Source organism: Ruditapes philippinarum, unplaced genomic scaffold, assembly GCF_026571515.1.
Source record: "Ruditapes philippinarum isolate M1 unplaced genomic scaffold, ASM2657151v2 ctg1113_1_1_1_1, whole genome shotgun sequence".
NCBI classification, from domain to species: domain Eukaryota; kingdom Metazoa; phylum Mollusca; class Bivalvia; order Venerida; family Veneridae; genus Ruditapes; species Ruditapes philippinarum.
Window position 1 is genome coordinate 137,609 of NW_026852241.1, and position 21,729 is coordinate 159,337.

Sequence of the window (21,729 nt, forward strand, 5' to 3'; positions counted from 1 at the left end):
CACACACACACACACACGCACACACACATGTAAGTGTTGAAAGGAAAACAAATACATAAATATGCGCATAACTGCACGTTTAAGTGAAGAAGTTACCAATGTGTGCTCCATTAAGTGTTCGTTTATCATCGTCTTCTTCTTGCATATACAACAAACTTCGAAGTAAGTATTGGACGTAATTCATTTCTTTTTTTGATGCAATAGTCACAAGATGTTCATTGTCATTACGGCATTTAGTGTTTGCAATATCCCAGGATACCTTTTCAAAGAATACCGTGTAGCATTTTCGGAAAAACCATGAACAAGCTTAAGTTTGGGAAAAAACATGTTCAATTAAACATAATTTATTGTTTTTTAGAACTGATATGCAATACCAAAAAAAGTTTTTCATCACTGTTATACAAACGACACTGATGAATGATTTTTTTAAAGAAATATGAAAAAAGTTCAAAGAAATATGAAAAAAGTTTACTATTAGAACAATAATTGAGGTAGAGTTTTAAATAAAAGTTTAAATCATTTGATCACTTTTTAAATTTTAACTTTGCTTTGAACTACGTAAATAATGAAGTTCGTTCAAATCAAATATTTCCCTTTGAACATATCTGTCATCAAAAATGTAAGAAGTGATAATTAACCATGTTGTTGTATAGATTAAACGATACTCTCTTTATTTAAGCATATTTGATTTAACTAACATACCTGACTTTCTATCATACTTAGTAGTATGTGTAGTAGTATATCTTTGAAGAGAATGCTTTGATATTTTATACTGTAACCTAAATCCTTTAATTACCCTATTCGGCAGAGGTGTATCCAGAATCTGAATATGAATCATAGACCCTTTTGATTTGTATTTCTCTGGTTGAAAACAATATGTTTCTACCACATCATCACCATCCTTGATGACGACTTCTGATGTTAATATAACGTCATCTGTAAGAAAGTACTAAAACATGAAATTGTAACACGGGACAGAATACTCAGAAATTTTCACAATATTTAAAAAGAATGACTAGTGCTCTAAATGGCAAAACTATTGTGCAAGTATTCAAATAAAAATACGGTTAGCGCTGGCTTTATTGAAAAATCTTCTTTTTTCAGCATTGTGACATAAAGTAGTGTTTACTCTGTTTTCTGTGTTTAAAAGGGTTACCTCATTTGTCTTAGATTCCAATATCAATGAACACAGAACACAGTCGTTAAAGTGTAATAAGTATGATTTTCTATCAATATCCTTGAGAAGGAACATGCTAAGATGATTATATGTAATCACAACTGAAGGTGGTCTCAGGACAGAGACAAATTGAAGTTGGTCATGAGACGGAGACACAAATTAAAGTTGTCTCGAGACCGAAACACAATAAAAGGTGGTCTGGAAACGGAAACACAATTAAAGTAGGTCTTATGAGGAAGACACAATTCAAGTTGGTCTTGAAGAGGAACAACAATGAAGGTTGTCAGAAGACGAACTCACTATTAAAGGTGGTCTGGAGATGGAGACACAACTTAAGGCGATCTAGTTAATAATGATTTTAAAAATACAATTCAGGGTATTTTGGAGACGAAAACATAATTGGTTGTCTGGAAACGGAAACACAAATGATGGTTGTCTAGAGATGGAAACGCAATAGAAGGTAGTTTGTAGACGAAGACACAATTCAAGGTGTTTTGGAGACGGGAACACAATTGAAGGTGATCAGGGGACGAGTGGACACAAATGATAATGGTCAGGAGACGTAAACAGAATTGATGGTGGTCTGGTCTTGGGACGGAAACACAATTGAAAGTGGTCTGCAGACGGAGACACAATTCAAGGTGGTCTGGTGACTTAATCACATCTAAAGGTGGTCAGGACACGGTGACACAATTCATGGTGGTATGGAAACGGGGACACAATTCAAGGTGGTAAGGGGACGGAGTGACAATTGAAAGTGGTCTGGAGATGGAAACGCAATTGAAGGTGGTCAGGAGACGGAAACAGAATTGAAGATGGTCAGGAGATTGAAACGTATTTGAAGGTAGTCTTGAAACGGAATTATACTTGAATATGGTATTGAGACGGAAATACAATTGAAGGTGGCCCGTAGAAGGAAAATCAATTCTAGGTGGTCTGGATATATAAAACAATTGAATGTGATCTATAAAAATAATAAACGGATTACCAATTGAAAGTGGTCTGGAAACGAAGACACAATTCAAGTCCGGAAATGGAAACACAGGGTAGTCTTGAGACGGAGAAACAATTAAAGATGGTCTAGAACGGAAAAACAATTGAAGCCTGACTGGTGACGAAAACGGAAACTGAAATTTGTCAGGGGATGGAGAGACAATTCAAAGTCGTCTGGAGATGGAAACATAATTGAAGTTGGTCTGGAAACGGAAGCACAATTGAAGATGGTCTGGAGTTGTTATCACAACTGAAGATGGTCAGTAAACAGAGACGAAATTAAAAGTGGTCATGGAATGGAGAAAAAAATTAAGTGGTTTGGAGATGAAAACCCTATTGAAGGTGATCTAGAAACGGAAACACTAATTGAGATAGTCAGGTGACGTAGACACTAATCAAAGTGGTCTAGAGACGTAGATAAATTGAAAATAATTTGGAGACTGACGGTTACAGAATTATATTTAGCCTTGAGACACAAACAATATTGAAGATGGTTTGGAAACGGAAGCACTTATTGAGATGTTAAGGAGACTGAAACTCACTGTCTAAGGTCGTCTGGAGACGGACACACAATTGAAAGGAAACAAAATTCAAAATGTTCGATAAACAGAAAAACAGTTGAACATGGTCAATGAACGGAGACACAATTCATGTCGTTTGGAGACGGAAACACAATTGAAGATAGTCTGGAAACAGAAGTACAATCGAAAATGGTCTGGAAACGGAAGCACAATTGAACATTGTCAGTAGACGGACATACAATTGAAGGTAATATTGAAACAGAGACATGTTTAAAGGGGTCTTGCGACGGAAACACAATTGAAATTGATATTGGAGGTGGTCATGAGACGGAGTCACAATTTAAGGTGGACTGAAGACGCAAACAGTATTAAAGGTTTTCTGGAAACGAAAACTCTAATTGAGATGATCAAGAGACAAAAACACACTGTTCACGGTCGTCTGGAAACGGAAACACAATTCATGATGGTCTGTAGACAAGAAAACAATTGAAGGTGGTCGGAGACGGATAAAACAATGGCAGTTGGTCTGGAGACGGAAATACAACTGAACGTGGTCTGGAAACAAAAGCACAATTGAAGGTTGTCAGTAGACGGAGTCACGACTGAAGGTGGTGTTGAAACCAAAAATAATCTGTAAACAAAGTGATTCCTCGGAAGCATTAATTACAACATAATTACATAAGAATTGCAGATCGGTTTGATTGAGTCTGTACATGAAGGATAATGAAGAAGTGCAACATCCCTTACACCCCCTAGCACCGGCTTGAACGGTACTCAATTCTCAACATTCAATAGTGCTGGCATCAATGATCCGGAAGGACCAGAAAAATATAACAACACTGAAGTGAAGTACGGGGTAACCAGTCACAGCTGAAGGCGTCTGGTAACGAAACACAATTGAAAGTGGTAAAGAAATGGAATCGCTATTGGACATATTCAGGCCAATTTAAGGTGATCTGAAGACGGAAACACAATTGAAGTTGGTCCAGAGACGGAAACTCGATTGAAAGTGGTATGAAAACAGAAACACTATCGGAGGTTGTCGGAAGACGAAAGACAATTCATGGTGTTTGGAGATGATAAGATATGAAGATGGTCTGGAAACGAAAACACAACGGAAGGCGGTCTGGACACAAAGACACAATAAAAAGTAGGTATGGAAACGGAAACACATTTGAAGGTGGTCAGGGGACAGATAGCCATTTCTATGTCGTCTGGAAACCAAAACACAATTGAAGTTGGCTTGGAGACGGATAAACAATACAATAAAAGGTGGCCAGTAGACGGAAACACAATTGAAGGTAGATTGGAAACGAAAACACAATTCCAGATGGTCTGTTGACGGAAACACAATTAAAATTAATATGGAGACGGTGACACAATTTAAAATGATCAGGAGATATAGACATAATTCAAGGTAATCTTGAAACAAATACACAATTAAATGGGGTATGGAGACGGAAACACAATTGAAGGTAGAAAATTAAATCCCACCGAATTCCATGCTGGCGCGACATTTAGCAGGAAATTCAGCAGGACAGAGGAGTTTGACCGAAATTCTGTTAAATTCGGCAAGACTATCTGGAGGACATCGAAATGTTAGCAATATTCTGCAGACAGGATCTTCGGCTGGACATGCAGGAGAAAATTGAAATTTTACCGAATCCCCTGCTAGCACAACATTCGGTAATTTCTAAAATGTTCTATTGAATGTCCTGTTAAATGTTGTCAGCAGTCGTTTTATCAAAGTTTCAATGTCCTTTTTGTGTTCTGCAAAATGTCGTGCCAGCATGGAAGTCGATGATACATTTGGTAAAATTTCAATATCCTTCTTTATTTCTTATATCTTAATCCGTGCTAAAGCCATACACTTTTCACAAAAAAAAGCTTCATACAGTTTGATGTTATACGGTTTTTCGAGAGACACTAAGAAAGTGGAACTATTGCAACATACGCGAGTGGTGTTAAAGAAAGAACATGATTGAAATTGTCTTCCAACAAAAATCAGAAAAAAACCGTAACTATAATGTTCAGCTATCGATTGATCATTACTTGTACATTGTCTTAATTCTGTTTTTGCCCAGTAAAGATAACTTTCATATTACAAACTTCAAGATGCAAATGACTTGAGAGATTTGTCAAATTGTCACTTAGTGCTCCGTCAGACATCATTGTGACGCAACATCCAAACGAACTATAGAGTGTCGTAGTGCCGAAATATATGGCAGACGATTTTGCCACTACGCTTCAATTTTGGAGACATAGTGTTATGTCAAGACTCAGGCTTAGATCAGAGGCAGAAGGATTACCTTTGTCACTTGTATAGGCTAAGTTAAAATATTTCCTTTTAGTAGCGTAACTTTTTACAAAAGAAATAGAAGGATAAATTAGACTAGAACATGATAAAGGATTTTCATTAACTCATTGAATGACCTCATTTGAACCGTCTTGAAAGAAGGAAATGAATAGGATTAAAGTATGAAAGGAAACAACACACACACACACACGCGCGCACACACACACACACAAACACACGCACACCCACACACAAACACACATATTCGTATCATTTGTTTCATTTCAATTACATGACAAGGTCTCATTCGTGTTACAAGCGTAGACCAACATTATTTCCTAAATATTGGTTTCACAGTCATGATTCGGGCAGGGCAGGACAAAAAGGTTTATTTTTCGCCTTGTTGAAATTTATTGGTTACCAGTTTTGTTCTTCAGTCTCTCTCCGCTACATTGTTTCTTCTCTATCATCTAGAAGGCTCGTAACCAAGTAACTAACATTTTTATTAAAATTGTATAACAAGACGTATTCGCTCATTTCATTGTAATATGTTAAATAAATAACCAGCATGTATGATTTTCAGGTGGTCATCAATTCAGTAAACAGTACCATAACCTTACATTATATTACACAAATAATCCGTAAAAATAGCACTATATAAGCTATAAAATAAAAATATATCTGAAGTTGGAAGAATTTGAATATACTTACCGGAATATAATTCGGACACACAGTCCCGCGTTGAGTCCCAATATATGAAGGTAATATCAATGCTTTGATGTTTCCCGGCTTGAATTGTGAACTTTTCTTCACAATCTCGACAGAGATTTAAAGCCGAAAGAGTTGTAAGGATCATTGTTGGCTCAGTGCAAATTTCATGTCGTTGTTTAGTTCTTTTTGAATGACTAAGTGAATCGATTGAAAGACAGGCTGCGGTTTCTTGAAGAAAATATTAATGCCATTTATTTTTTATGACAATATATTACAACAATTACACACTATTACACTCGCAAAATTAACTGTTAATAATTAAATGTTAAATTAGAACAAAATACGAATTAGTAAGACTTGAATCTTGAGCGCAATAAGTTTACTGTACGGAAGTTTATCTATACTTAAATTTGAAAAAGGTGACAAATAAATAGAAAGGTCAAAACACAATAAAAATGTGTAAGCATGTGACATTTGCAAGGTTTCTTTACCTTTTCGTAAATTGTGTAAACAATATTTTAAAAACACTTAATTTTCATTAGATATGAATTTCATTGTAAACTGAAAACATGCATTATTAAGTTCATACAAAGGAGTTTGTCAAATTGTTCCAGAGAAACTAATAAAATGACAATAAACATAAAATGAAATGCATGTGTTTCAGTAATATTCTCTCAACACTATCCGTTTCACTGCTCTATAACTTTCAAAATGTGTTCAAAAGTTACCCATTCATTTACTGTTTCCTCACTTTAAACCTTTGCTTTTAAAGTCATTTACCATACTTTAAACTGGATTTTCATTCACACATTTTTCCAACGAAGTCTGTTTTATTGATTACTGTCATGACGTTCCTTGAAAACGTTACGGATTTCGTTGGACAACTTTATTTTATGCTTGAGAAACACACGTGAAAAATAGTATGTTTTAACTTTTGGAGCTTGAGGTGCTATATTAAATATTAATGATTACGCTTGCCTTACAAACTGTATTATGTGTTAGAAGAAAACAATATTATAGTCCATTTTCCATCGCCTCTTGTTTTGAGTAAATTTTCCAAATTACTTGCTCATTTGTACCTATATATTTTTAGTTATAAACCTTGAAGAATAAACATTTCAAGAAGTGTTATAAGATAAAAACTGCAAGGATGTTATGTTGAATTTCAATCATAATCGAATTGAAATATTTAATGTTATATACAATAAAAATAATGTATACCTTCAGCAGTTATGATTGCCCGGAATTTGATTGCTGGTGGCCATACTCTTGTTAGAGAAGTTGTTATAAACAACAAACCTGTGTTTGTTTCTATTACAAATACTTCGTTGTTGAAATTCTCATCAATGATAAATTCATTGTTATCCATTTGCGATGTTTTAACAACGAGTGCACACTGCTCGAATATGCAATATTATAAAAAACAAAGTTAGTACATGTATTCAACTATAATTACATAAAAGAACTTAGGAACATATTCAGATATTGAAAACGTTTCTGGCGAGAAAAGAGCAAGGACGAGTAAATGTTTTAATTTTAAAGGTAATCATGGTAAACAATGATAACGAATAAAAGTTTTATTAGAAATAGGCTTAACAAATTTGAAAAAAGAACGAAATAAATTAAATAAATTTTAAGTTTCTATTTGAAAGAAAGCAAAAGAAAAACTTTAGTTTAAATTATCAGAAATATTATTTAAGTAAATAAGAGTTCGCAAGTATCAGCTTAATATAGACACGTGCTTTTCCGTCTGTACAGATTCTTGCTCTTCATTTCCGAATTAATCATTTTTAACAGTTAGTAGCTAAGTCTCTTTCATATCCGAGGCAATTTTTTCCCTTTCTTCAATATTATCGTTTCTACTTATTTATACTAACATAAAGAAATTGTAGACTTTAGATATTTCGTTATGATAAATTTACGAAAACTCCTGTCGGATTGAGTACCATGACTACTGATGAACACACCTGTCCATAAACAAAACTTTTATCATCAAAATATGCGCAAATTTGTAAAAAAAAATCAATAAATTTGATTAATTGTGTCAACCAAATAAAGAATTGACTTAAATATTTAGTGAAGAAAAAGACGAAAATATTTACCGCCAAAGATATAAGCAAAAATAGAAAGTTGTACGTGGCCTACGTAAACCATTAACTAAAATCGACTAATGAAAGAGAGTTATTAAGGTCAACTTCATTCATTATTATAATAAATACAAAAGAACAACCCCACTTAGAGGCTTCCTTATAACATTCGCAACAACAAAACGGTCATTCGAGATCACTTTTTCCAGAGAAACCAAGTGTTCCAAGCAAAGACAAACAGACGTCATCAAAATTCAAAAGAAACACGAGAATTTGATAATTATTATAAAAAAGATTTCAACTCGCATGCAACTTAGAGATATTAATTTAAATGAGTTTTACTTCTTCAAAGACTAAACTTTTAGGCAAAATGCATCTCTCAACAAACACTTATTACTTTAAGTGTGCAAAAGTTTTTATAGTAAAATACTTTAAGCGCCCAGTATCTTCAAAATCAAGATGTAAACCACCATCTTGTGTGGCTTAATACTCATGATTGGGAGAGCAAAATCTAAGAAAATACTTTTTGTAATAACAGAAATAATTCTAGAAATTCATAATGATACCAGCTTATTGTTTAATTTCTTTTAACCCTGTTGACAGTTGTACCAATATCTAAAAGACAAGGAATTATAGCAGACAAAATTATGCTAGCAGAAGATTAATGACGATCATTGAAAATTAAATCATTATCAGTTGCGATAATGTCATCCTCTAAACTAGGACCAGTAACATCATAATTACCAACATGTGATATGATAAAAGCCAATATAAGATCCAATTGACCTTAAGTAATTCTTAATTATTATTCCTTTGGGATGCTGTAATTTTGGTATTCCAAATCCAAAAACATTTTGGCTACTATTTTACACATAAATCTTTAAGTGAAGTAGGAATTGCGTGCTTGTAGAAATTAAATATAAGACCACACATCATAACAATCGTTTCCTGTGTTTTTAAGGCCAAATTAATTTTGGAAAGTATAAAATGATTTATAAGGTAAAGTGTGTTAAAACCTTTCATTTTGAAAATTCCACGAAGATTGAAATTTGAAAAAATTATTCAATTCATATAAATCAATCACAATACCTTATTTGAAGTTCTAACGCAACTTAAATATTTGCAAATTACATGAACGAAATTAAGAGTATAATGGAATTATCTATAGATATGCAGGTAAATAACAGAAAAATACAGAAATTAGAATACATACATACTGATATAAATAATTCTCATTTAGTTTAAGATATTTTCTACTATTTATTTTCAGCATATGTTGAACTATTACACAATTTTAATTTTGCAAAATGAGCAATCAGGTTTATTTCAGCCCCCGCTAAATCATCGAGATAATTACGTATAAAAACACCAATGTTAAACATAATAAAGTATTGCATTTTAACTCTTTGACATAATATGAGGATGACCTACAGTATCAAATAATAAGTGTTTTTCCAACAAAATGATACATATCATATTTTCTAGAACAAATAATGATTTGCCAATAAGCTTTGCGTAAATCCCTTTTACATAACAGACCAGACAACCTGGATCTTTGGACTTTACTAAGTGAACAAAATCATCAATTCGAGGAAGAGCTAAATTAAAAACAATTGAAAATCGTTAACAATTGAAACCATTCACAGCGTGACATTCGGGCATACTCAGTTCTAGAAAAGTCCTTCTTTCATCAATGGAACAGAAGACAGAATTGACACATCGTGTCATAAATGGAACTTTATCAAAAATAGACATTATATTTTTGTGACGATACAAATGTTACATTCAACTAAATGTCAACAAAAACATTATCAATAGTATTAACATACTGATATTTATTCTTTAAAGAAATATGTCCACGGTATTTGCATTAATTTTCACATTTCCTGCTATCATTAGTCAATTGAGTAATGCGGACACGGACTTGAACACTGGATAATCTAATTTAACCTTGTCTTTAATCCAACATGTTGCAAAGATTTGCAGTGATAATCTAGCAATGTCCTTAACATCATTAATTTGAGGGGATTTCTCCTGATATGTATTTCTTAAAAATTGACAAGATATTAACCAAATTCTTTCTTCAGTATCTGATCTGCAATTTTCCTTACATTTATTTTTTTGGTTTACATGACTTACATGACTAGATAAAATTGCTGTTTCAACATATTGATATGTATCTCCCCATTCGAGGTGACCTAATTCAATCTCCAATAATGCAGTTGCACACAAACTGTTAAAAACAAAGGCCGTACGCGGAACAATTAGCATTAATTTCTTTAATGATAAAATTCTATCCTAACGATTAGAAGCATGAATGGGGAATAAATAGAGGATATTCAAGTTTTTTCTATAAATACATGATTTATTTTCATCGAGTGGTATGAAAATAAATATTTCATGAGTGGCGGTAGCCACGAGTGAAATATGGTAATTTTCATGCCACAAGATGAAAATAAATCATGTATTTATAGAAAAAAACTTGAATTTTCTGTTTATTATATACATTTTTCTCTTTTTTGCGATAAAATTTGAGAAATTTCCCTTAAATTTTGTGTACTGGCAGAATTTAAAAGAAAGTAGTCCGGCAAGACACCAGTGAAAATACGGAAAATATGTTTCACTGCAGTGAAAAATAAATTTTTACAGTGAAAATACGGAAAATGAAAAAACGCATTTTATTTCATCAATATTTCTCAATATTTCATTTATAAGTATATAATAAAGTATTTTCTTATTTTCTATTAAAAATAAATAATTCCATTCTGATTTGTCCAATGTAACTAAACCAGTAAAGTATCATACTCAGAATCGTCTGATCATCTAGAATAATCAGACATTTATCAAGCTTTATTACTACAGTAGTCTGAAGCAGACTAGGATAAACTATCTTAGCCAATCTTTTATAACTATATTCCTAGCTTTTCGTCTTAAACGTCAATTCATTAAATGTTAAAAATGAGTTATTTCCAGTTCCAAATAAACAAAATAAATAAAAAAATCAATTTGTTTTAAGATTTTCAGTTGCATACTACAAAAATATTGAAATCATTGAATTTTAAACGAAATAGTATAAGTATGTATTTCGTACATTACATTTTAGGTTTTAGTTATAGTGATTGTATGCGGAAAGCCGGGATGCTGCCCCGCGAGGGCTGTATAGCTCTTATTTTTATAAGTTGGATTGAAATCAGGTTAAAATCAATAACAAACGTATGTCCTAGACTTACATAATTGAGAAAATTTATTAGTAAGTTGGCGCCGACATTTTGTCAATCTTGGAACAGTTTTATATTTGAGTCATAATTAGATATCAGGACGCTTGTTAAAAGGCATTTAATAAAAAGCGCCATGCTGGAAGACGCAACAGTTCAGACTGAACAGGTCAGACTGCTCCTGGAGAACGCAACAGTCTTCTGTCCTTATTACGCCTTCGGTAGAAGTATGATGCAGAAAATCAATAAATGAATATCATAATCTATGAAAAGAACTCAAGTAACGATCATTAACAAAAACCTTACTTTTCAATATCCATTTTGATAAACAATCACGTTTAAAAAACGTAAAAGCAATAACTAATTAGAGATTAACAAAATTTACGGACGACACATTCGGAAACACTCAGAACACTTTGAAAATACGTTGAACAACACTAATTTATTCGTATCTAATTATCCGTACAAAATACCTGCAATTATTCATTATTTACAAAGTCAAAAAAAGATCTTGTTTATAAATAAAAAAAAACTTTATGCTTGTTATTAAATGATAAGGGCTTTCCACATCATAGAAAACATCTTATTTCATATAATAAATGTATATTGTGAGATGTTTGCTGTACGATGGAATTTAATTTAATTTGTATCTCTAAACTAAGTGTACTCAGCGTTATAGCGCAATATGGTAAAGCACAAGTTTATAATCTAAGTGCAACACGTGTTTTAAGTTTCAGACCGCGTTGGTCCATGTTTTTTTTTTCAACATTATTGTAGCTATATATGATTATTTTATGTTGTTCGTTTTGTTTTACAAATGTATTATGTTTTACTTAATTTTGTTATGTCTTAACTCTTTTTAAATAACATTAAAACGGATTAAAATCAATAAATGTCTTTTTAATGCCGTAAAACACACCTACAAATCTGTTCCATTAAAAAATACTACAAAAATAAAGAAAGAGTACTTAAACAATGGCAACAGTAAGGATCGAACCACAGACCTCTCAATTATCAGGCATTCTCTTAACCGACTGTACTTCTGTGAATTACATGTAACGAAAACCTTCACATTAAGCTTGTGTGACTTTCAACCCATGACTAATATACTCTACATTAATTCTCGTAAACTACACGGACAAAACCGAAGTGGGATCGAATATTTAAATGAGTCCTCTAATGTATTCATAATTGACAGGTCAATAAAATCAGACTATACCTCTGATAAAAAGACGTTTGTGAAAACCAATTTGGCAAATTGATGTGGTTCGAAGTTTACAATCCACTGTAGATCACTCTCCAAAATTGTCCTGAAAGGGTAACTCAATGACGTTATAATGGAGTCTGTGTCTACGTATTGTACGTGACCAAAAAACAATCCATTTTTGCGTTTAGCCCTCGGGAACGACATCATATGTACTGTTTAAAATAGAAAGAAAACATTATCGGAATTAAAGCTTATATGGAGCCTCATGCAAATATGCCTTATTGATATGATTTGTCATAAATTTTATTGCATAATAAAGACAAACTTTAGACAAGTCTAGCAACAGCGTACAGGCCCGATGTATTACATTTAATTGAGGATATTAGCTTTTGTATTTTTCTTTATAACTTATTCTTGAAAGAAGCCGGATCAAGCAATGAAAATGAGAGTAAAATTTGAATGCGACTTGAGTAAAATTCTTACATTGCAAACTTTTTAACCCATAGTTATTAATTCAGGTTAGATTATTATAACACTGTAACTACATGCTAATTCACTTAACACTTATAGTCTGCAGTTAAGCCTCTTAATTATATAGCTCACCAGCAAAAGAATATATTAAGAAATGTTAACATACCAATGTTTCGTATTTTGGCAAACCAATGCACATCATCGGTTATAGTCTTAATTTTCCATAATCCAAGCGGACTATACAAGTAGTGATAACAATTTCCGATTTGTTCCGGTGGTTCGTGATGTTCGTTATCCGATCCATTTAGTTTGTCATACGAACTATTAAAACTAGCAACACTACAACTGTTCTGAGAACTGCAGAGTTCGATACATCTCGTACGATTTGTTTTTAAGAAAGTGGAAACTCCAGACTGCAATTCATGTTCAAGAGGCAGCATTTCAGATGATTTGTCGCTGTTGATGTCAATTATACCTATTAAATGAGAGATGTAATATATATCATATATGAGTAAATTAAGAAAAGTGGCACGATTAAACTCGGAAATTTCAAAGGTATATAAATATGTTTCAGATTGGTACACCTACATTATTTCTTTATTCGATATTTCATTACAATCCACCAATGGTTACCATGAAACAAACTAAAATATAACGGCCTTAATTGTCAACTTACGTGTCATTTTACAGCCGAACAATTTGAAATTAAGACATCTGGATTGGCCTGTTGGCTTTACAAGTGAATGTTTGAATTTTGCGTATCTCCCATTGATTGGTCTCGGAAGAATGAACACTTGATCTATATTCCACCAGTTTTCTGGTGGAAATATTTCAAATTCCTGAAATAATGAATCACAAGTACACATGATTACACATTTCTTTTTTCATTCTTAGAGTTCGATTGATATATCAACATCGTTTTGGACGATTGGTTTGGTTTAAATAATGTAAAATAGCTGATTTGTTAAGTTTAAAAACAATAAGATAAACCATCAAAACTACAATAATAATTTCTTAAACTATATATAGCTTACTATGAAGTTAAAGGGTGTTGTAATGTTGTAATGTATAAACTGCAATGACATAAGGAACTTTGGTACACGTTTACTCATACAGAAGTGTTTTTGACATTTATTACATTCACCCGAATTAAGTCACTGTAGATGTTGATCACTTACACTTGATACCCTACTGGAACAGTTTTTCGAGGGAAATAGTTTAAAGTAACTATCAATATTAAAAAGGTCATATCCAAACAAAAAACAATGGATGCTTGCATTAAAGTAACATTACTATTATAATCTAACAATGCAAACGTGAAACTCCTGACGTAACATTACATTCTACATAATTCTGTCGATACGTTGTGTTGTTGCCAATTTTCGGCCGGGTTGCACGATTGCAAACCAGGGGTATAGAATGGTGAATTTCGGGCGGTTGGTGGAGTTTTCTCAGCAACTGCTTATCACAGCCTTTTGATATTTGGTATACAGCATCAACATGTGATGCCAAACCGTGGGATTTGATTTCAGGTCTGTCGTTCATCCACTTCATTTTTGCCTACTTAGTTAAATTCTTGACATTTATGGTCAATGGTAGGACATTTCGTAACAGTTTTCTCAGCAACTCCTTACCACAGCCTCTTGATATGGGATTCACACCATTGACATGTGGTCTCATATTGTGGGATTCGATATTCGATTTCAGGTCTGTTGTTCATCCACTTCCGGTTTACCGACCCAAGTTAAATTTTCAACAATGGTCAATGATAGAAACTTTAAGTAACATCACGGCCTCATGATATTTGGTATACATATGCAACCCAGCCTTTTCTGACTTTGACCCATTTTTAAAGGTTTATCTTTAGTTATATACTAGTTAACAAGATATTACTCCTATTGTAACGTTGACATTTCCGACAAGAAATTAACGTGTTTCTATGTTCCTTTATTAAACTTTTTCACAGTTAACTAGCAGACATATTTTTTGATTTTTCAGGTGAAATACACGTTTTGGCGTCATACAACATTTGCAACAAAATTTAGATTTTTGAAAATAATTTAATAAATCAATCAATCAATTAATCAATCAAACAATAAATCAATCAACCAACCAATCAATCAATTAACACTACCGTTATAGTTATCTGGAAGACTTCAATATAAACAATGAGTTAAAACTATACATTAAAGCTGCATGCCTCTAAAATATTTCAAGAGAAACAACCTTGACAAAAATGTACTAAGATTTTAAGAAAATCATAACTATTTACAATTCAAGTTATATACAATTTATTACTGATTAAGCAGTATTTATCACCATAATTTAACTGCGTGGTTGACGCAATAAATGCTATTTTTGCATATTCTGACCTAATTTTGGTATTTTTTTGTAGATTTTAAGTGTCGTTTGCAATGTGTACCTTTCTTATTTAGTAAAATTGACAATATTTTTCTTTTAAAAAACATTTTGTTTCTTTTAATGAGAGAAAGCATAATAAAGGGGGCATGTTGCTTTAAAATGAATGTATATGATTATTGTTATATGTTAACACAAACGAGTATACCATATCCTTGTACAACTGTAATGTATCCATATTGTTGCCGAAATATAAATTGAAAGTCGTCCACATGTCACATGTTTGGGAAACGTAAACACCAACTCCTTCTATTTTTGTTGCAGCAATCAAATCGATCTAAATTGAAAAATATTATTTGTACTAAACTTGTTGATCTGTATCTGAATTGTTTTGAATTGACAAATAAGGTATCTGAACAAAACGTACATATTCATACGAGCATTTTTTAATCGCAGAAGAAAGTTGCAAGTGCATCTGAGAAATACTAATTGTTCAAACCCATTACCTCTCACTTACACACTCTAGACAACTTTGCCAAAAGAAACGACTCCCTGTAATTATGTGCGTGTGCTTTCAACCATAACAATGTCTTATTATTGTCTAACGTTTGAAAACAAAAACTTGATGAACTAGTTTAAAATGTTTATATACGGTTAAATAGTTGTGACGTTTTTTTTAAATGTCATCCGCGTCACGCTTCAGTCAGCTCATTTGGCTTGCAACCACTATAGACCATAATTTTTCAAAATAGAGATATTTGCGATATTTGCATTAACAGCATTTCAATCTTCTATTTTTCAAAACCGGAAAGAAAAGTATCATTAAGGGTGTTAGTTTTTAATTATATTACATTAGATAACATATCTATAACAATTCATTTATACATATATTTGCCCTACATGTTAAAAGCTAGCATAACTAAACTCTATTTCTTTATCCTTTTACTTTACAGAAAGACTAGTTCCACAAATACAATAAGGTGTAAATAGTAAAGGAATAACTATTTAATAGTGATAACAAGTTGCCAAGAAGATATGGATTACTGTTATTCATATAGCATAATTATCTGGCATATTGACGAAATTATAATCATCGTGTATCATTACATTTAATATGAATGTAATAATACATGTATGGAGATAAGACTATAGATCATTTTCCTAGTCAAGTAAGCCAGGAGGAAGTATAATATCTCAATGCTTCCACTTTGAAAAGGTTAAAACATGTTAATAAATACATGTGTGAAATGAATTTCTTTCAATTTAATGCATTTTCGTTTTTGCTAATATGAGAGAATATTCCTTGACATGAATTATACAAACCAAAATCCAAGGTGTCAGATCTAGAGCATCATGAATCCAACCAGTCAAAATAGTGTTTGTATTTGTAGATATTTGTGTTGTGGTTCCAGAAGAAACAGTGATCTGAGTGTTTGGTCCCTGTTTGTCGTCTATTAAAATACTTTCAAAGCATGGCTCACCATTTTCTACAGACAAAACATAAGAAAATGTCTTACAAGTCTTACACAAGCAAAGGCATATTCAAACAAAAAAAATCCCCAAAACATATCGTAAAAGGGTTTGCAACCGGTAAAATTAATGATTTGTACTGTATAATTACTGAAAGATCATTAAAAATGGAGTATTGATTGCAAAGTGACATTCACGTGAAAGATTCAGATTTCACAATAACGCCAGTGTTCCATATTATACTAGAAGTAAACAGTAAGCTTGGAAGTGTCATGGTTTCCAGTAATTGAAACACGTGCACAAATAACTCACTGTCAGCGTTGCCGAGTGATTAACACACCAGACTGACAATGAAAGAAATAATGGCCACATGGGTCAACATTGCAAGTGGCAAGCCGTCGTTTTTGTAAGCAAGAAACTTAACACTCATTGTTTAGTTATGGTTGGTTCAAGGAACGTATTCCAGATTGTTTCAATACGGTTATAGCCTAGAAACAATCGAACTAGACTAATATTCGTAAAACTAAACTAACTTATAATAAAAAAATTCATTTCCATATGTCAACTAATAAAATTATTAGAAAAATAGTTTTAATAATAATCTCAAAAGGTCAGCATCAATAAGGATTTTATTTTTGCTATGTTTTAGTTTACATGTTATAATACTTATCTCTATCGAATTTGAAGAAGTTGTAATTGGTTTATCATTAGCAAAAACTATTCTTCCGAGTTTATTCTCTTTTGCTTTATGAAGTTTACTTACGTGCTTCTATATTCGGTACATACACCTGAAATGACACGTCGCCTGTTATGTTTGCCTTCATTGCAAATGTAAAAAAACGACCTCGTGTTCTTCTGCAATTTAATTGGTCAATTGACAATATATTTTGTTAGCAGTATTCTACGAAAATAAGTTTCAACAATATAGTTAAAAAGTGTATTTTAAAGATATTTACAGATCTTACGATCTCTCATTTTTAAGATAAGCAAATATTTCATCTGGTCAATTTGATACAAAATTGTTAAGAAGCATATCTTAAAGATTTTAAAGTGACCTTACGATCTCTTATTCAAAGATACTTTTTAGTTTAGTTTAATAATATTTTATTGCAACTATATTATACTTGTAAGATATGAATAACACAAAAAAAACAAATGTACATATAAGTATAGTGCAATTGGCTTGGGCTACAAGTTATTACAACATTAGCAACAGCCCTTCCCACAAAGTCAAACTTTATAATACATATATTCCTGATAGTTTCATATGAATAGTTACATAAATGGAAGTGAGAAAAAAATCAAAACGCACACACACGCACGCACGCACACACACATATGTATTCAAAGATATGCGAACAATACACCTTGTCAAGTTAGAACAAAATAGTTAAAAGAGTATTTTAAAAATATTTTTAGAGACCTAACGAAATCTTATTCAAAGATTTGCGAACAATACACAATTTGTTGACATTTACATGCGGTCATTACTAGGCTACAATCGCTTTATATGTCGTGTGAGATTGTTCTGTGGTTTTGATAAACGGTGCAGTTGTTAAAAAAGATGGAGATGTCGCTTCAGTTGATGGTGCTGTTGTTTTGATAGATAACATATCTTTAGTACCTCTGATGACATGACGACACATCAGTATGGAAATCTGCCGTTTTCTTTCATCAACTTTATGAACAGTTTGATTTATTTCACAAGGAAAAGCATCACACAATGGCATCTTTATCATAGCGACAGAATTACCTTAGATATACTTTTCCTGGAAGAGTGGTAGTTTCTGTGTTACACACTGAAGAATCTTCTAAATTCCCAGGCACATCATTGACGAAACACTTAAAATAGGTATTTCCCTGAAGAAAACATTCTTGTTTCATATCTGATTGGAACAGACTTTAAAAATCATGCAATCAACAGACTTATAAATGTTTAATTCAGTAAGATTATATGCATTTCAAACATTGATCTTTGATTTATTTAAAACATTGTTTCTTTCCTTTATTGCTTTAACCTTCTGCACACAACTTGTTTCATTGCTATAATCATTTACCAATTCACCGGATGTCAGAACAAGTGTACAAATCCAAATATTAAAATGAAAGTGCTGTTTATTATTATTATTTTTATCAATATTATTATTATTATTATAATTATTATTATTATTAATATTATTATTATTATCATTATTAAAAACTACGTTTTACGGTTTTATAGAACAAAACCACATAAATGGTCTTTATACATAAGGAAAAACACACAGTTTGCACACAATATATATGAAGAAAAGTCCTTAAATCTATTTAATTATCTTACCATTCACTATCTTGAACATAAGATAAGATACACAATTCTTAACAATGTCATAATATTAACGTGCATGTGTAATTTTACAGAACACGCGCACTTTATATATGTACCTCGAACGGCGGTTTATTTTTATATCTGATGCTGTGTTTGCTAAATAACTCGTGAGCGTCGTCTGGTCTGCTGACGTCATTTAATTAATTCACAAGTTAACAAAAAATGTGATTTGCGCAGCGAACAATTACATAATTCTGTGCGAATCTCTATTGACGAAATCGGCCATACAGAGAAATTAAGTAATGTATCGCCAGCACTTGTTTGCCATAAACAGTAGTTAAAAAGAAAGGCTCAGCCAGAGGGAGAAAATTGGTTTGCATGTGAGAAAAAATTTACGATCTGCTGAAGAAGTGAATTAACGCTGATCACATGCTTACATTTTGTGATATTTTCGTCACTAACCGCTGTTTTTTCCTTTCACAGAATTAATGTAGACAAACTCGATACATGCTCGTATGTCGTTTTATTTCTTTTAAAGATAAATTAATAACACGTGAAGATAACTGAACTGTTTTACTTCTTTCTCCTAAGTTTCCAAAGTATGATAAACATAGGAGAGTAGTTAGCTCTCGATGACGCAGACGACAGCTTACTAGATCTCTTTATTACTACAGATACCAGTCAATAAATTTACTTACTGAATAAGTAAGACACCAGTCAATTAATAAAGGCTGTTTTTAATATGCAAACGTATCAAAAATATGTTTAGCATCAGGGACCTTGACCTTAGTATCGCACTGTTGGATAACTTCATAAAGTAAAGAGGACGGACTTCCTAAAGTATCTACTTTCTAAATATGAATGGCATTAGTAATTAAACGAATGATGTTTGGGCAAAGGTGTACAAAACGTTCTTGAGCAACATTGCCCTTGATCTTGACCAATGTGTCTTTAGTTAGACGGCCATCCAAGGTAGGTTTCCACCACGCTTTAAAGACATCGATCGATAAATAAAGGCTTTAAATTATAACCAAAAGTGTAACTAGCATTATTAAGTATAACTAAGAGAATTATTAAAATATCATAGGGGGCAATTAAGATCTTGGACAACTTTCACCCCCTCCAAGCCTGGTCTCTATCACTATGTGATGTGTTAATAACATTCTTACAATACTTTTCTAGTTACTCAATGGGTAGGTATAGTTATGTATCATAAAGGGAGATAAATTTAAAAATATGCTTTTGTTTTTTGTTAATACTGCAATTGCTATTACTAGTCTCTGTAACTATGTCCAGTTTAAGTAAGATACTATTTGATGAAAAGATACATTTACCAACACAGTTTATCAAAACATGTTTCGGTTTTTTAAGTTTCTTTAGTTGATATGATAATTAGCAAAGGAAATTACTAAAGAGTTAAGCAAGGTAGAGTTATTTTTCTTAAACACTGCATTTTCTCTCAATGTTTAAAATGAATTGGTCTACGCACTGCATATTTTACAATTCCAAGTATTTCAAATATGTATCATTTGAATAATTTTTATATTAATTGCTTGAATGAAAAAGAAAATAGATAAAATTCTAAATGATTTGGTATGAATATTCATGGTGAGTAATAATATTTTGTTCTAGAACATTTTATTATCTTCTATATACGAATATATTATAGTAAATCATGCATCTTACACTTGCCAAAAAAACAACAACAACAAAAACAACACAGTATAATTATTTCTCGGTTTCTAGCTATGTGTGATAATAAATAATATCAACGTAATTATTCATTGAATACTTGTAGCAGACATTCCATTACGAACCAAATCACTTTAAATTATATATATTCAATGTGTTTTATGTTATTCGCCGGACAAGAGTATGACTCACAGAGGGACGGACGGATGAAAAGACGCACGGACGGAAGGAAGGACAGACTAACAAGGCGGCGACTATATATTCTCCCTTCTGTAAAAATAAACAGAAAGGACTGGAACTCTCCTAGCAATCAAAATGGATCGGTTGACACCATGGCACCTTCCAAGCACATACTTCAAACACTCCCCAGATACGGATTGACTTTGTAATTTTCACCTACTTTTTCTTGCCTAATTCCCGATTTACCCTCTGGACTGTTCCTATTTTCTACAGCTAAAACAGGAGTTATTAGGAAGGGAAGATACATTTAGTATAACAAATGACTCATGTCCGCTACCATTAAATTTAACAAGAAACTGACGGTAAAATATTCCAGGGACATTTTTTCCATAAATCTTTGGATAACACCACTTAAAGCGTTTTGATTGTCGAGGAAAGTGCTTCGAAATATTTTGACGTCGAATAAACCGCTTGACATTGGTCGCTTTCTTTATTGTTGTTACGGCATTTAAGTTAGTTTAATGCCATTTTTGCACATTTTAATGAAGTTTTGTATAACTGTTTAAATGGTATCTATTACTACATACTTGAAAAATGTATTGGTAGCTATGTATCTTAATAAGTTATTAAACTTGTAACGGAGAATTCGGCACATTTACTTAAGAACTTGTCCAATATAATAGTCATCAATACATCTTTAATAAAAGGGGTATAATGAATTTGGAAGTTGATCGTCTAACAAACAGTTTTTGGCCTTGTCAGAAAAAACAGGAATTCAGGCAGATTGCAGTGGATAAAAGGGGTATAATGAATTTGGAAGTTGATCGTCTAACAAACAGTTTTTGGCCTTGTCAGAAAAAAACAGGAATTCAGACAGATTGAAGTGGCTATATTCAGTATATATATTAAATGTACTCACTAAATTTGTAGAATTGATGTCAATCATTACTACCTCAAGTGAACGCTTACAGTCAATGAAATACCATTCAAAATCTATATCTGAAATAAATCATTCGGTTTTCTATCTGAGATTTTACCAAATA

General features: G+C 32.2%; 1 protein-coding gene across 1 annotated transcript; it reads right to left on the reverse strand.

Moving 5' to 3' along the window:
- Nucleotides 1-114: 114 nt before the first annotated feature.
- LOC132753807 (uncharacterized) lies at nucleotides 115-21,681 on the reverse strand. Its single transcript, XM_060744341.1, has 11 exons — nucleotides 21,606-21,681; nucleotides 18,260-18,366; nucleotides 17,270-17,361; nucleotides 16,360-16,523; nucleotides 15,245-15,373; nucleotides 13,355-13,517; nucleotides 12,845-13,153; nucleotides 12,220-12,419; nucleotides 6,920-7,094; nucleotides 5,699-5,926; nucleotides 115-936 (listed from the first exon to the last, which is right to left on the reverse strand). The coding sequence occupies exons 1-11, from the start codon at nucleotides 21,630-21,632 to the stop codon at nucleotides 671-673; spliced, it is 1,860 nt and encodes a 619-aa protein (XP_060600324.1). The 5' UTR covers nucleotides 21,633-21,681; the 3' UTR covers nucleotides 115-670.
- Nucleotides 21,682-21,729: the final 48 nt, after the last annotated feature.

Coding starts and splice junctions, on each gene's coding strand:
- LOC132753807 (XM_060744341.1), bottom strand. CDS start 21,632: ATGATTGACATCAATTCTACAAATTTA. Junction 13,518..15,244: donor TACAGTTGTACAAGGATATG/GTATACTCGTTT, acceptor TCATTATTTCAG/GAATTTGAAATATTTCCACC. Junction 7,095..12,219: donor CAAACGTCTTTTTATCAGAG/GTATAGTCTGAT, acceptor ATATTCGAGCAG/TGTGCACTCGTTGTTAAAAC.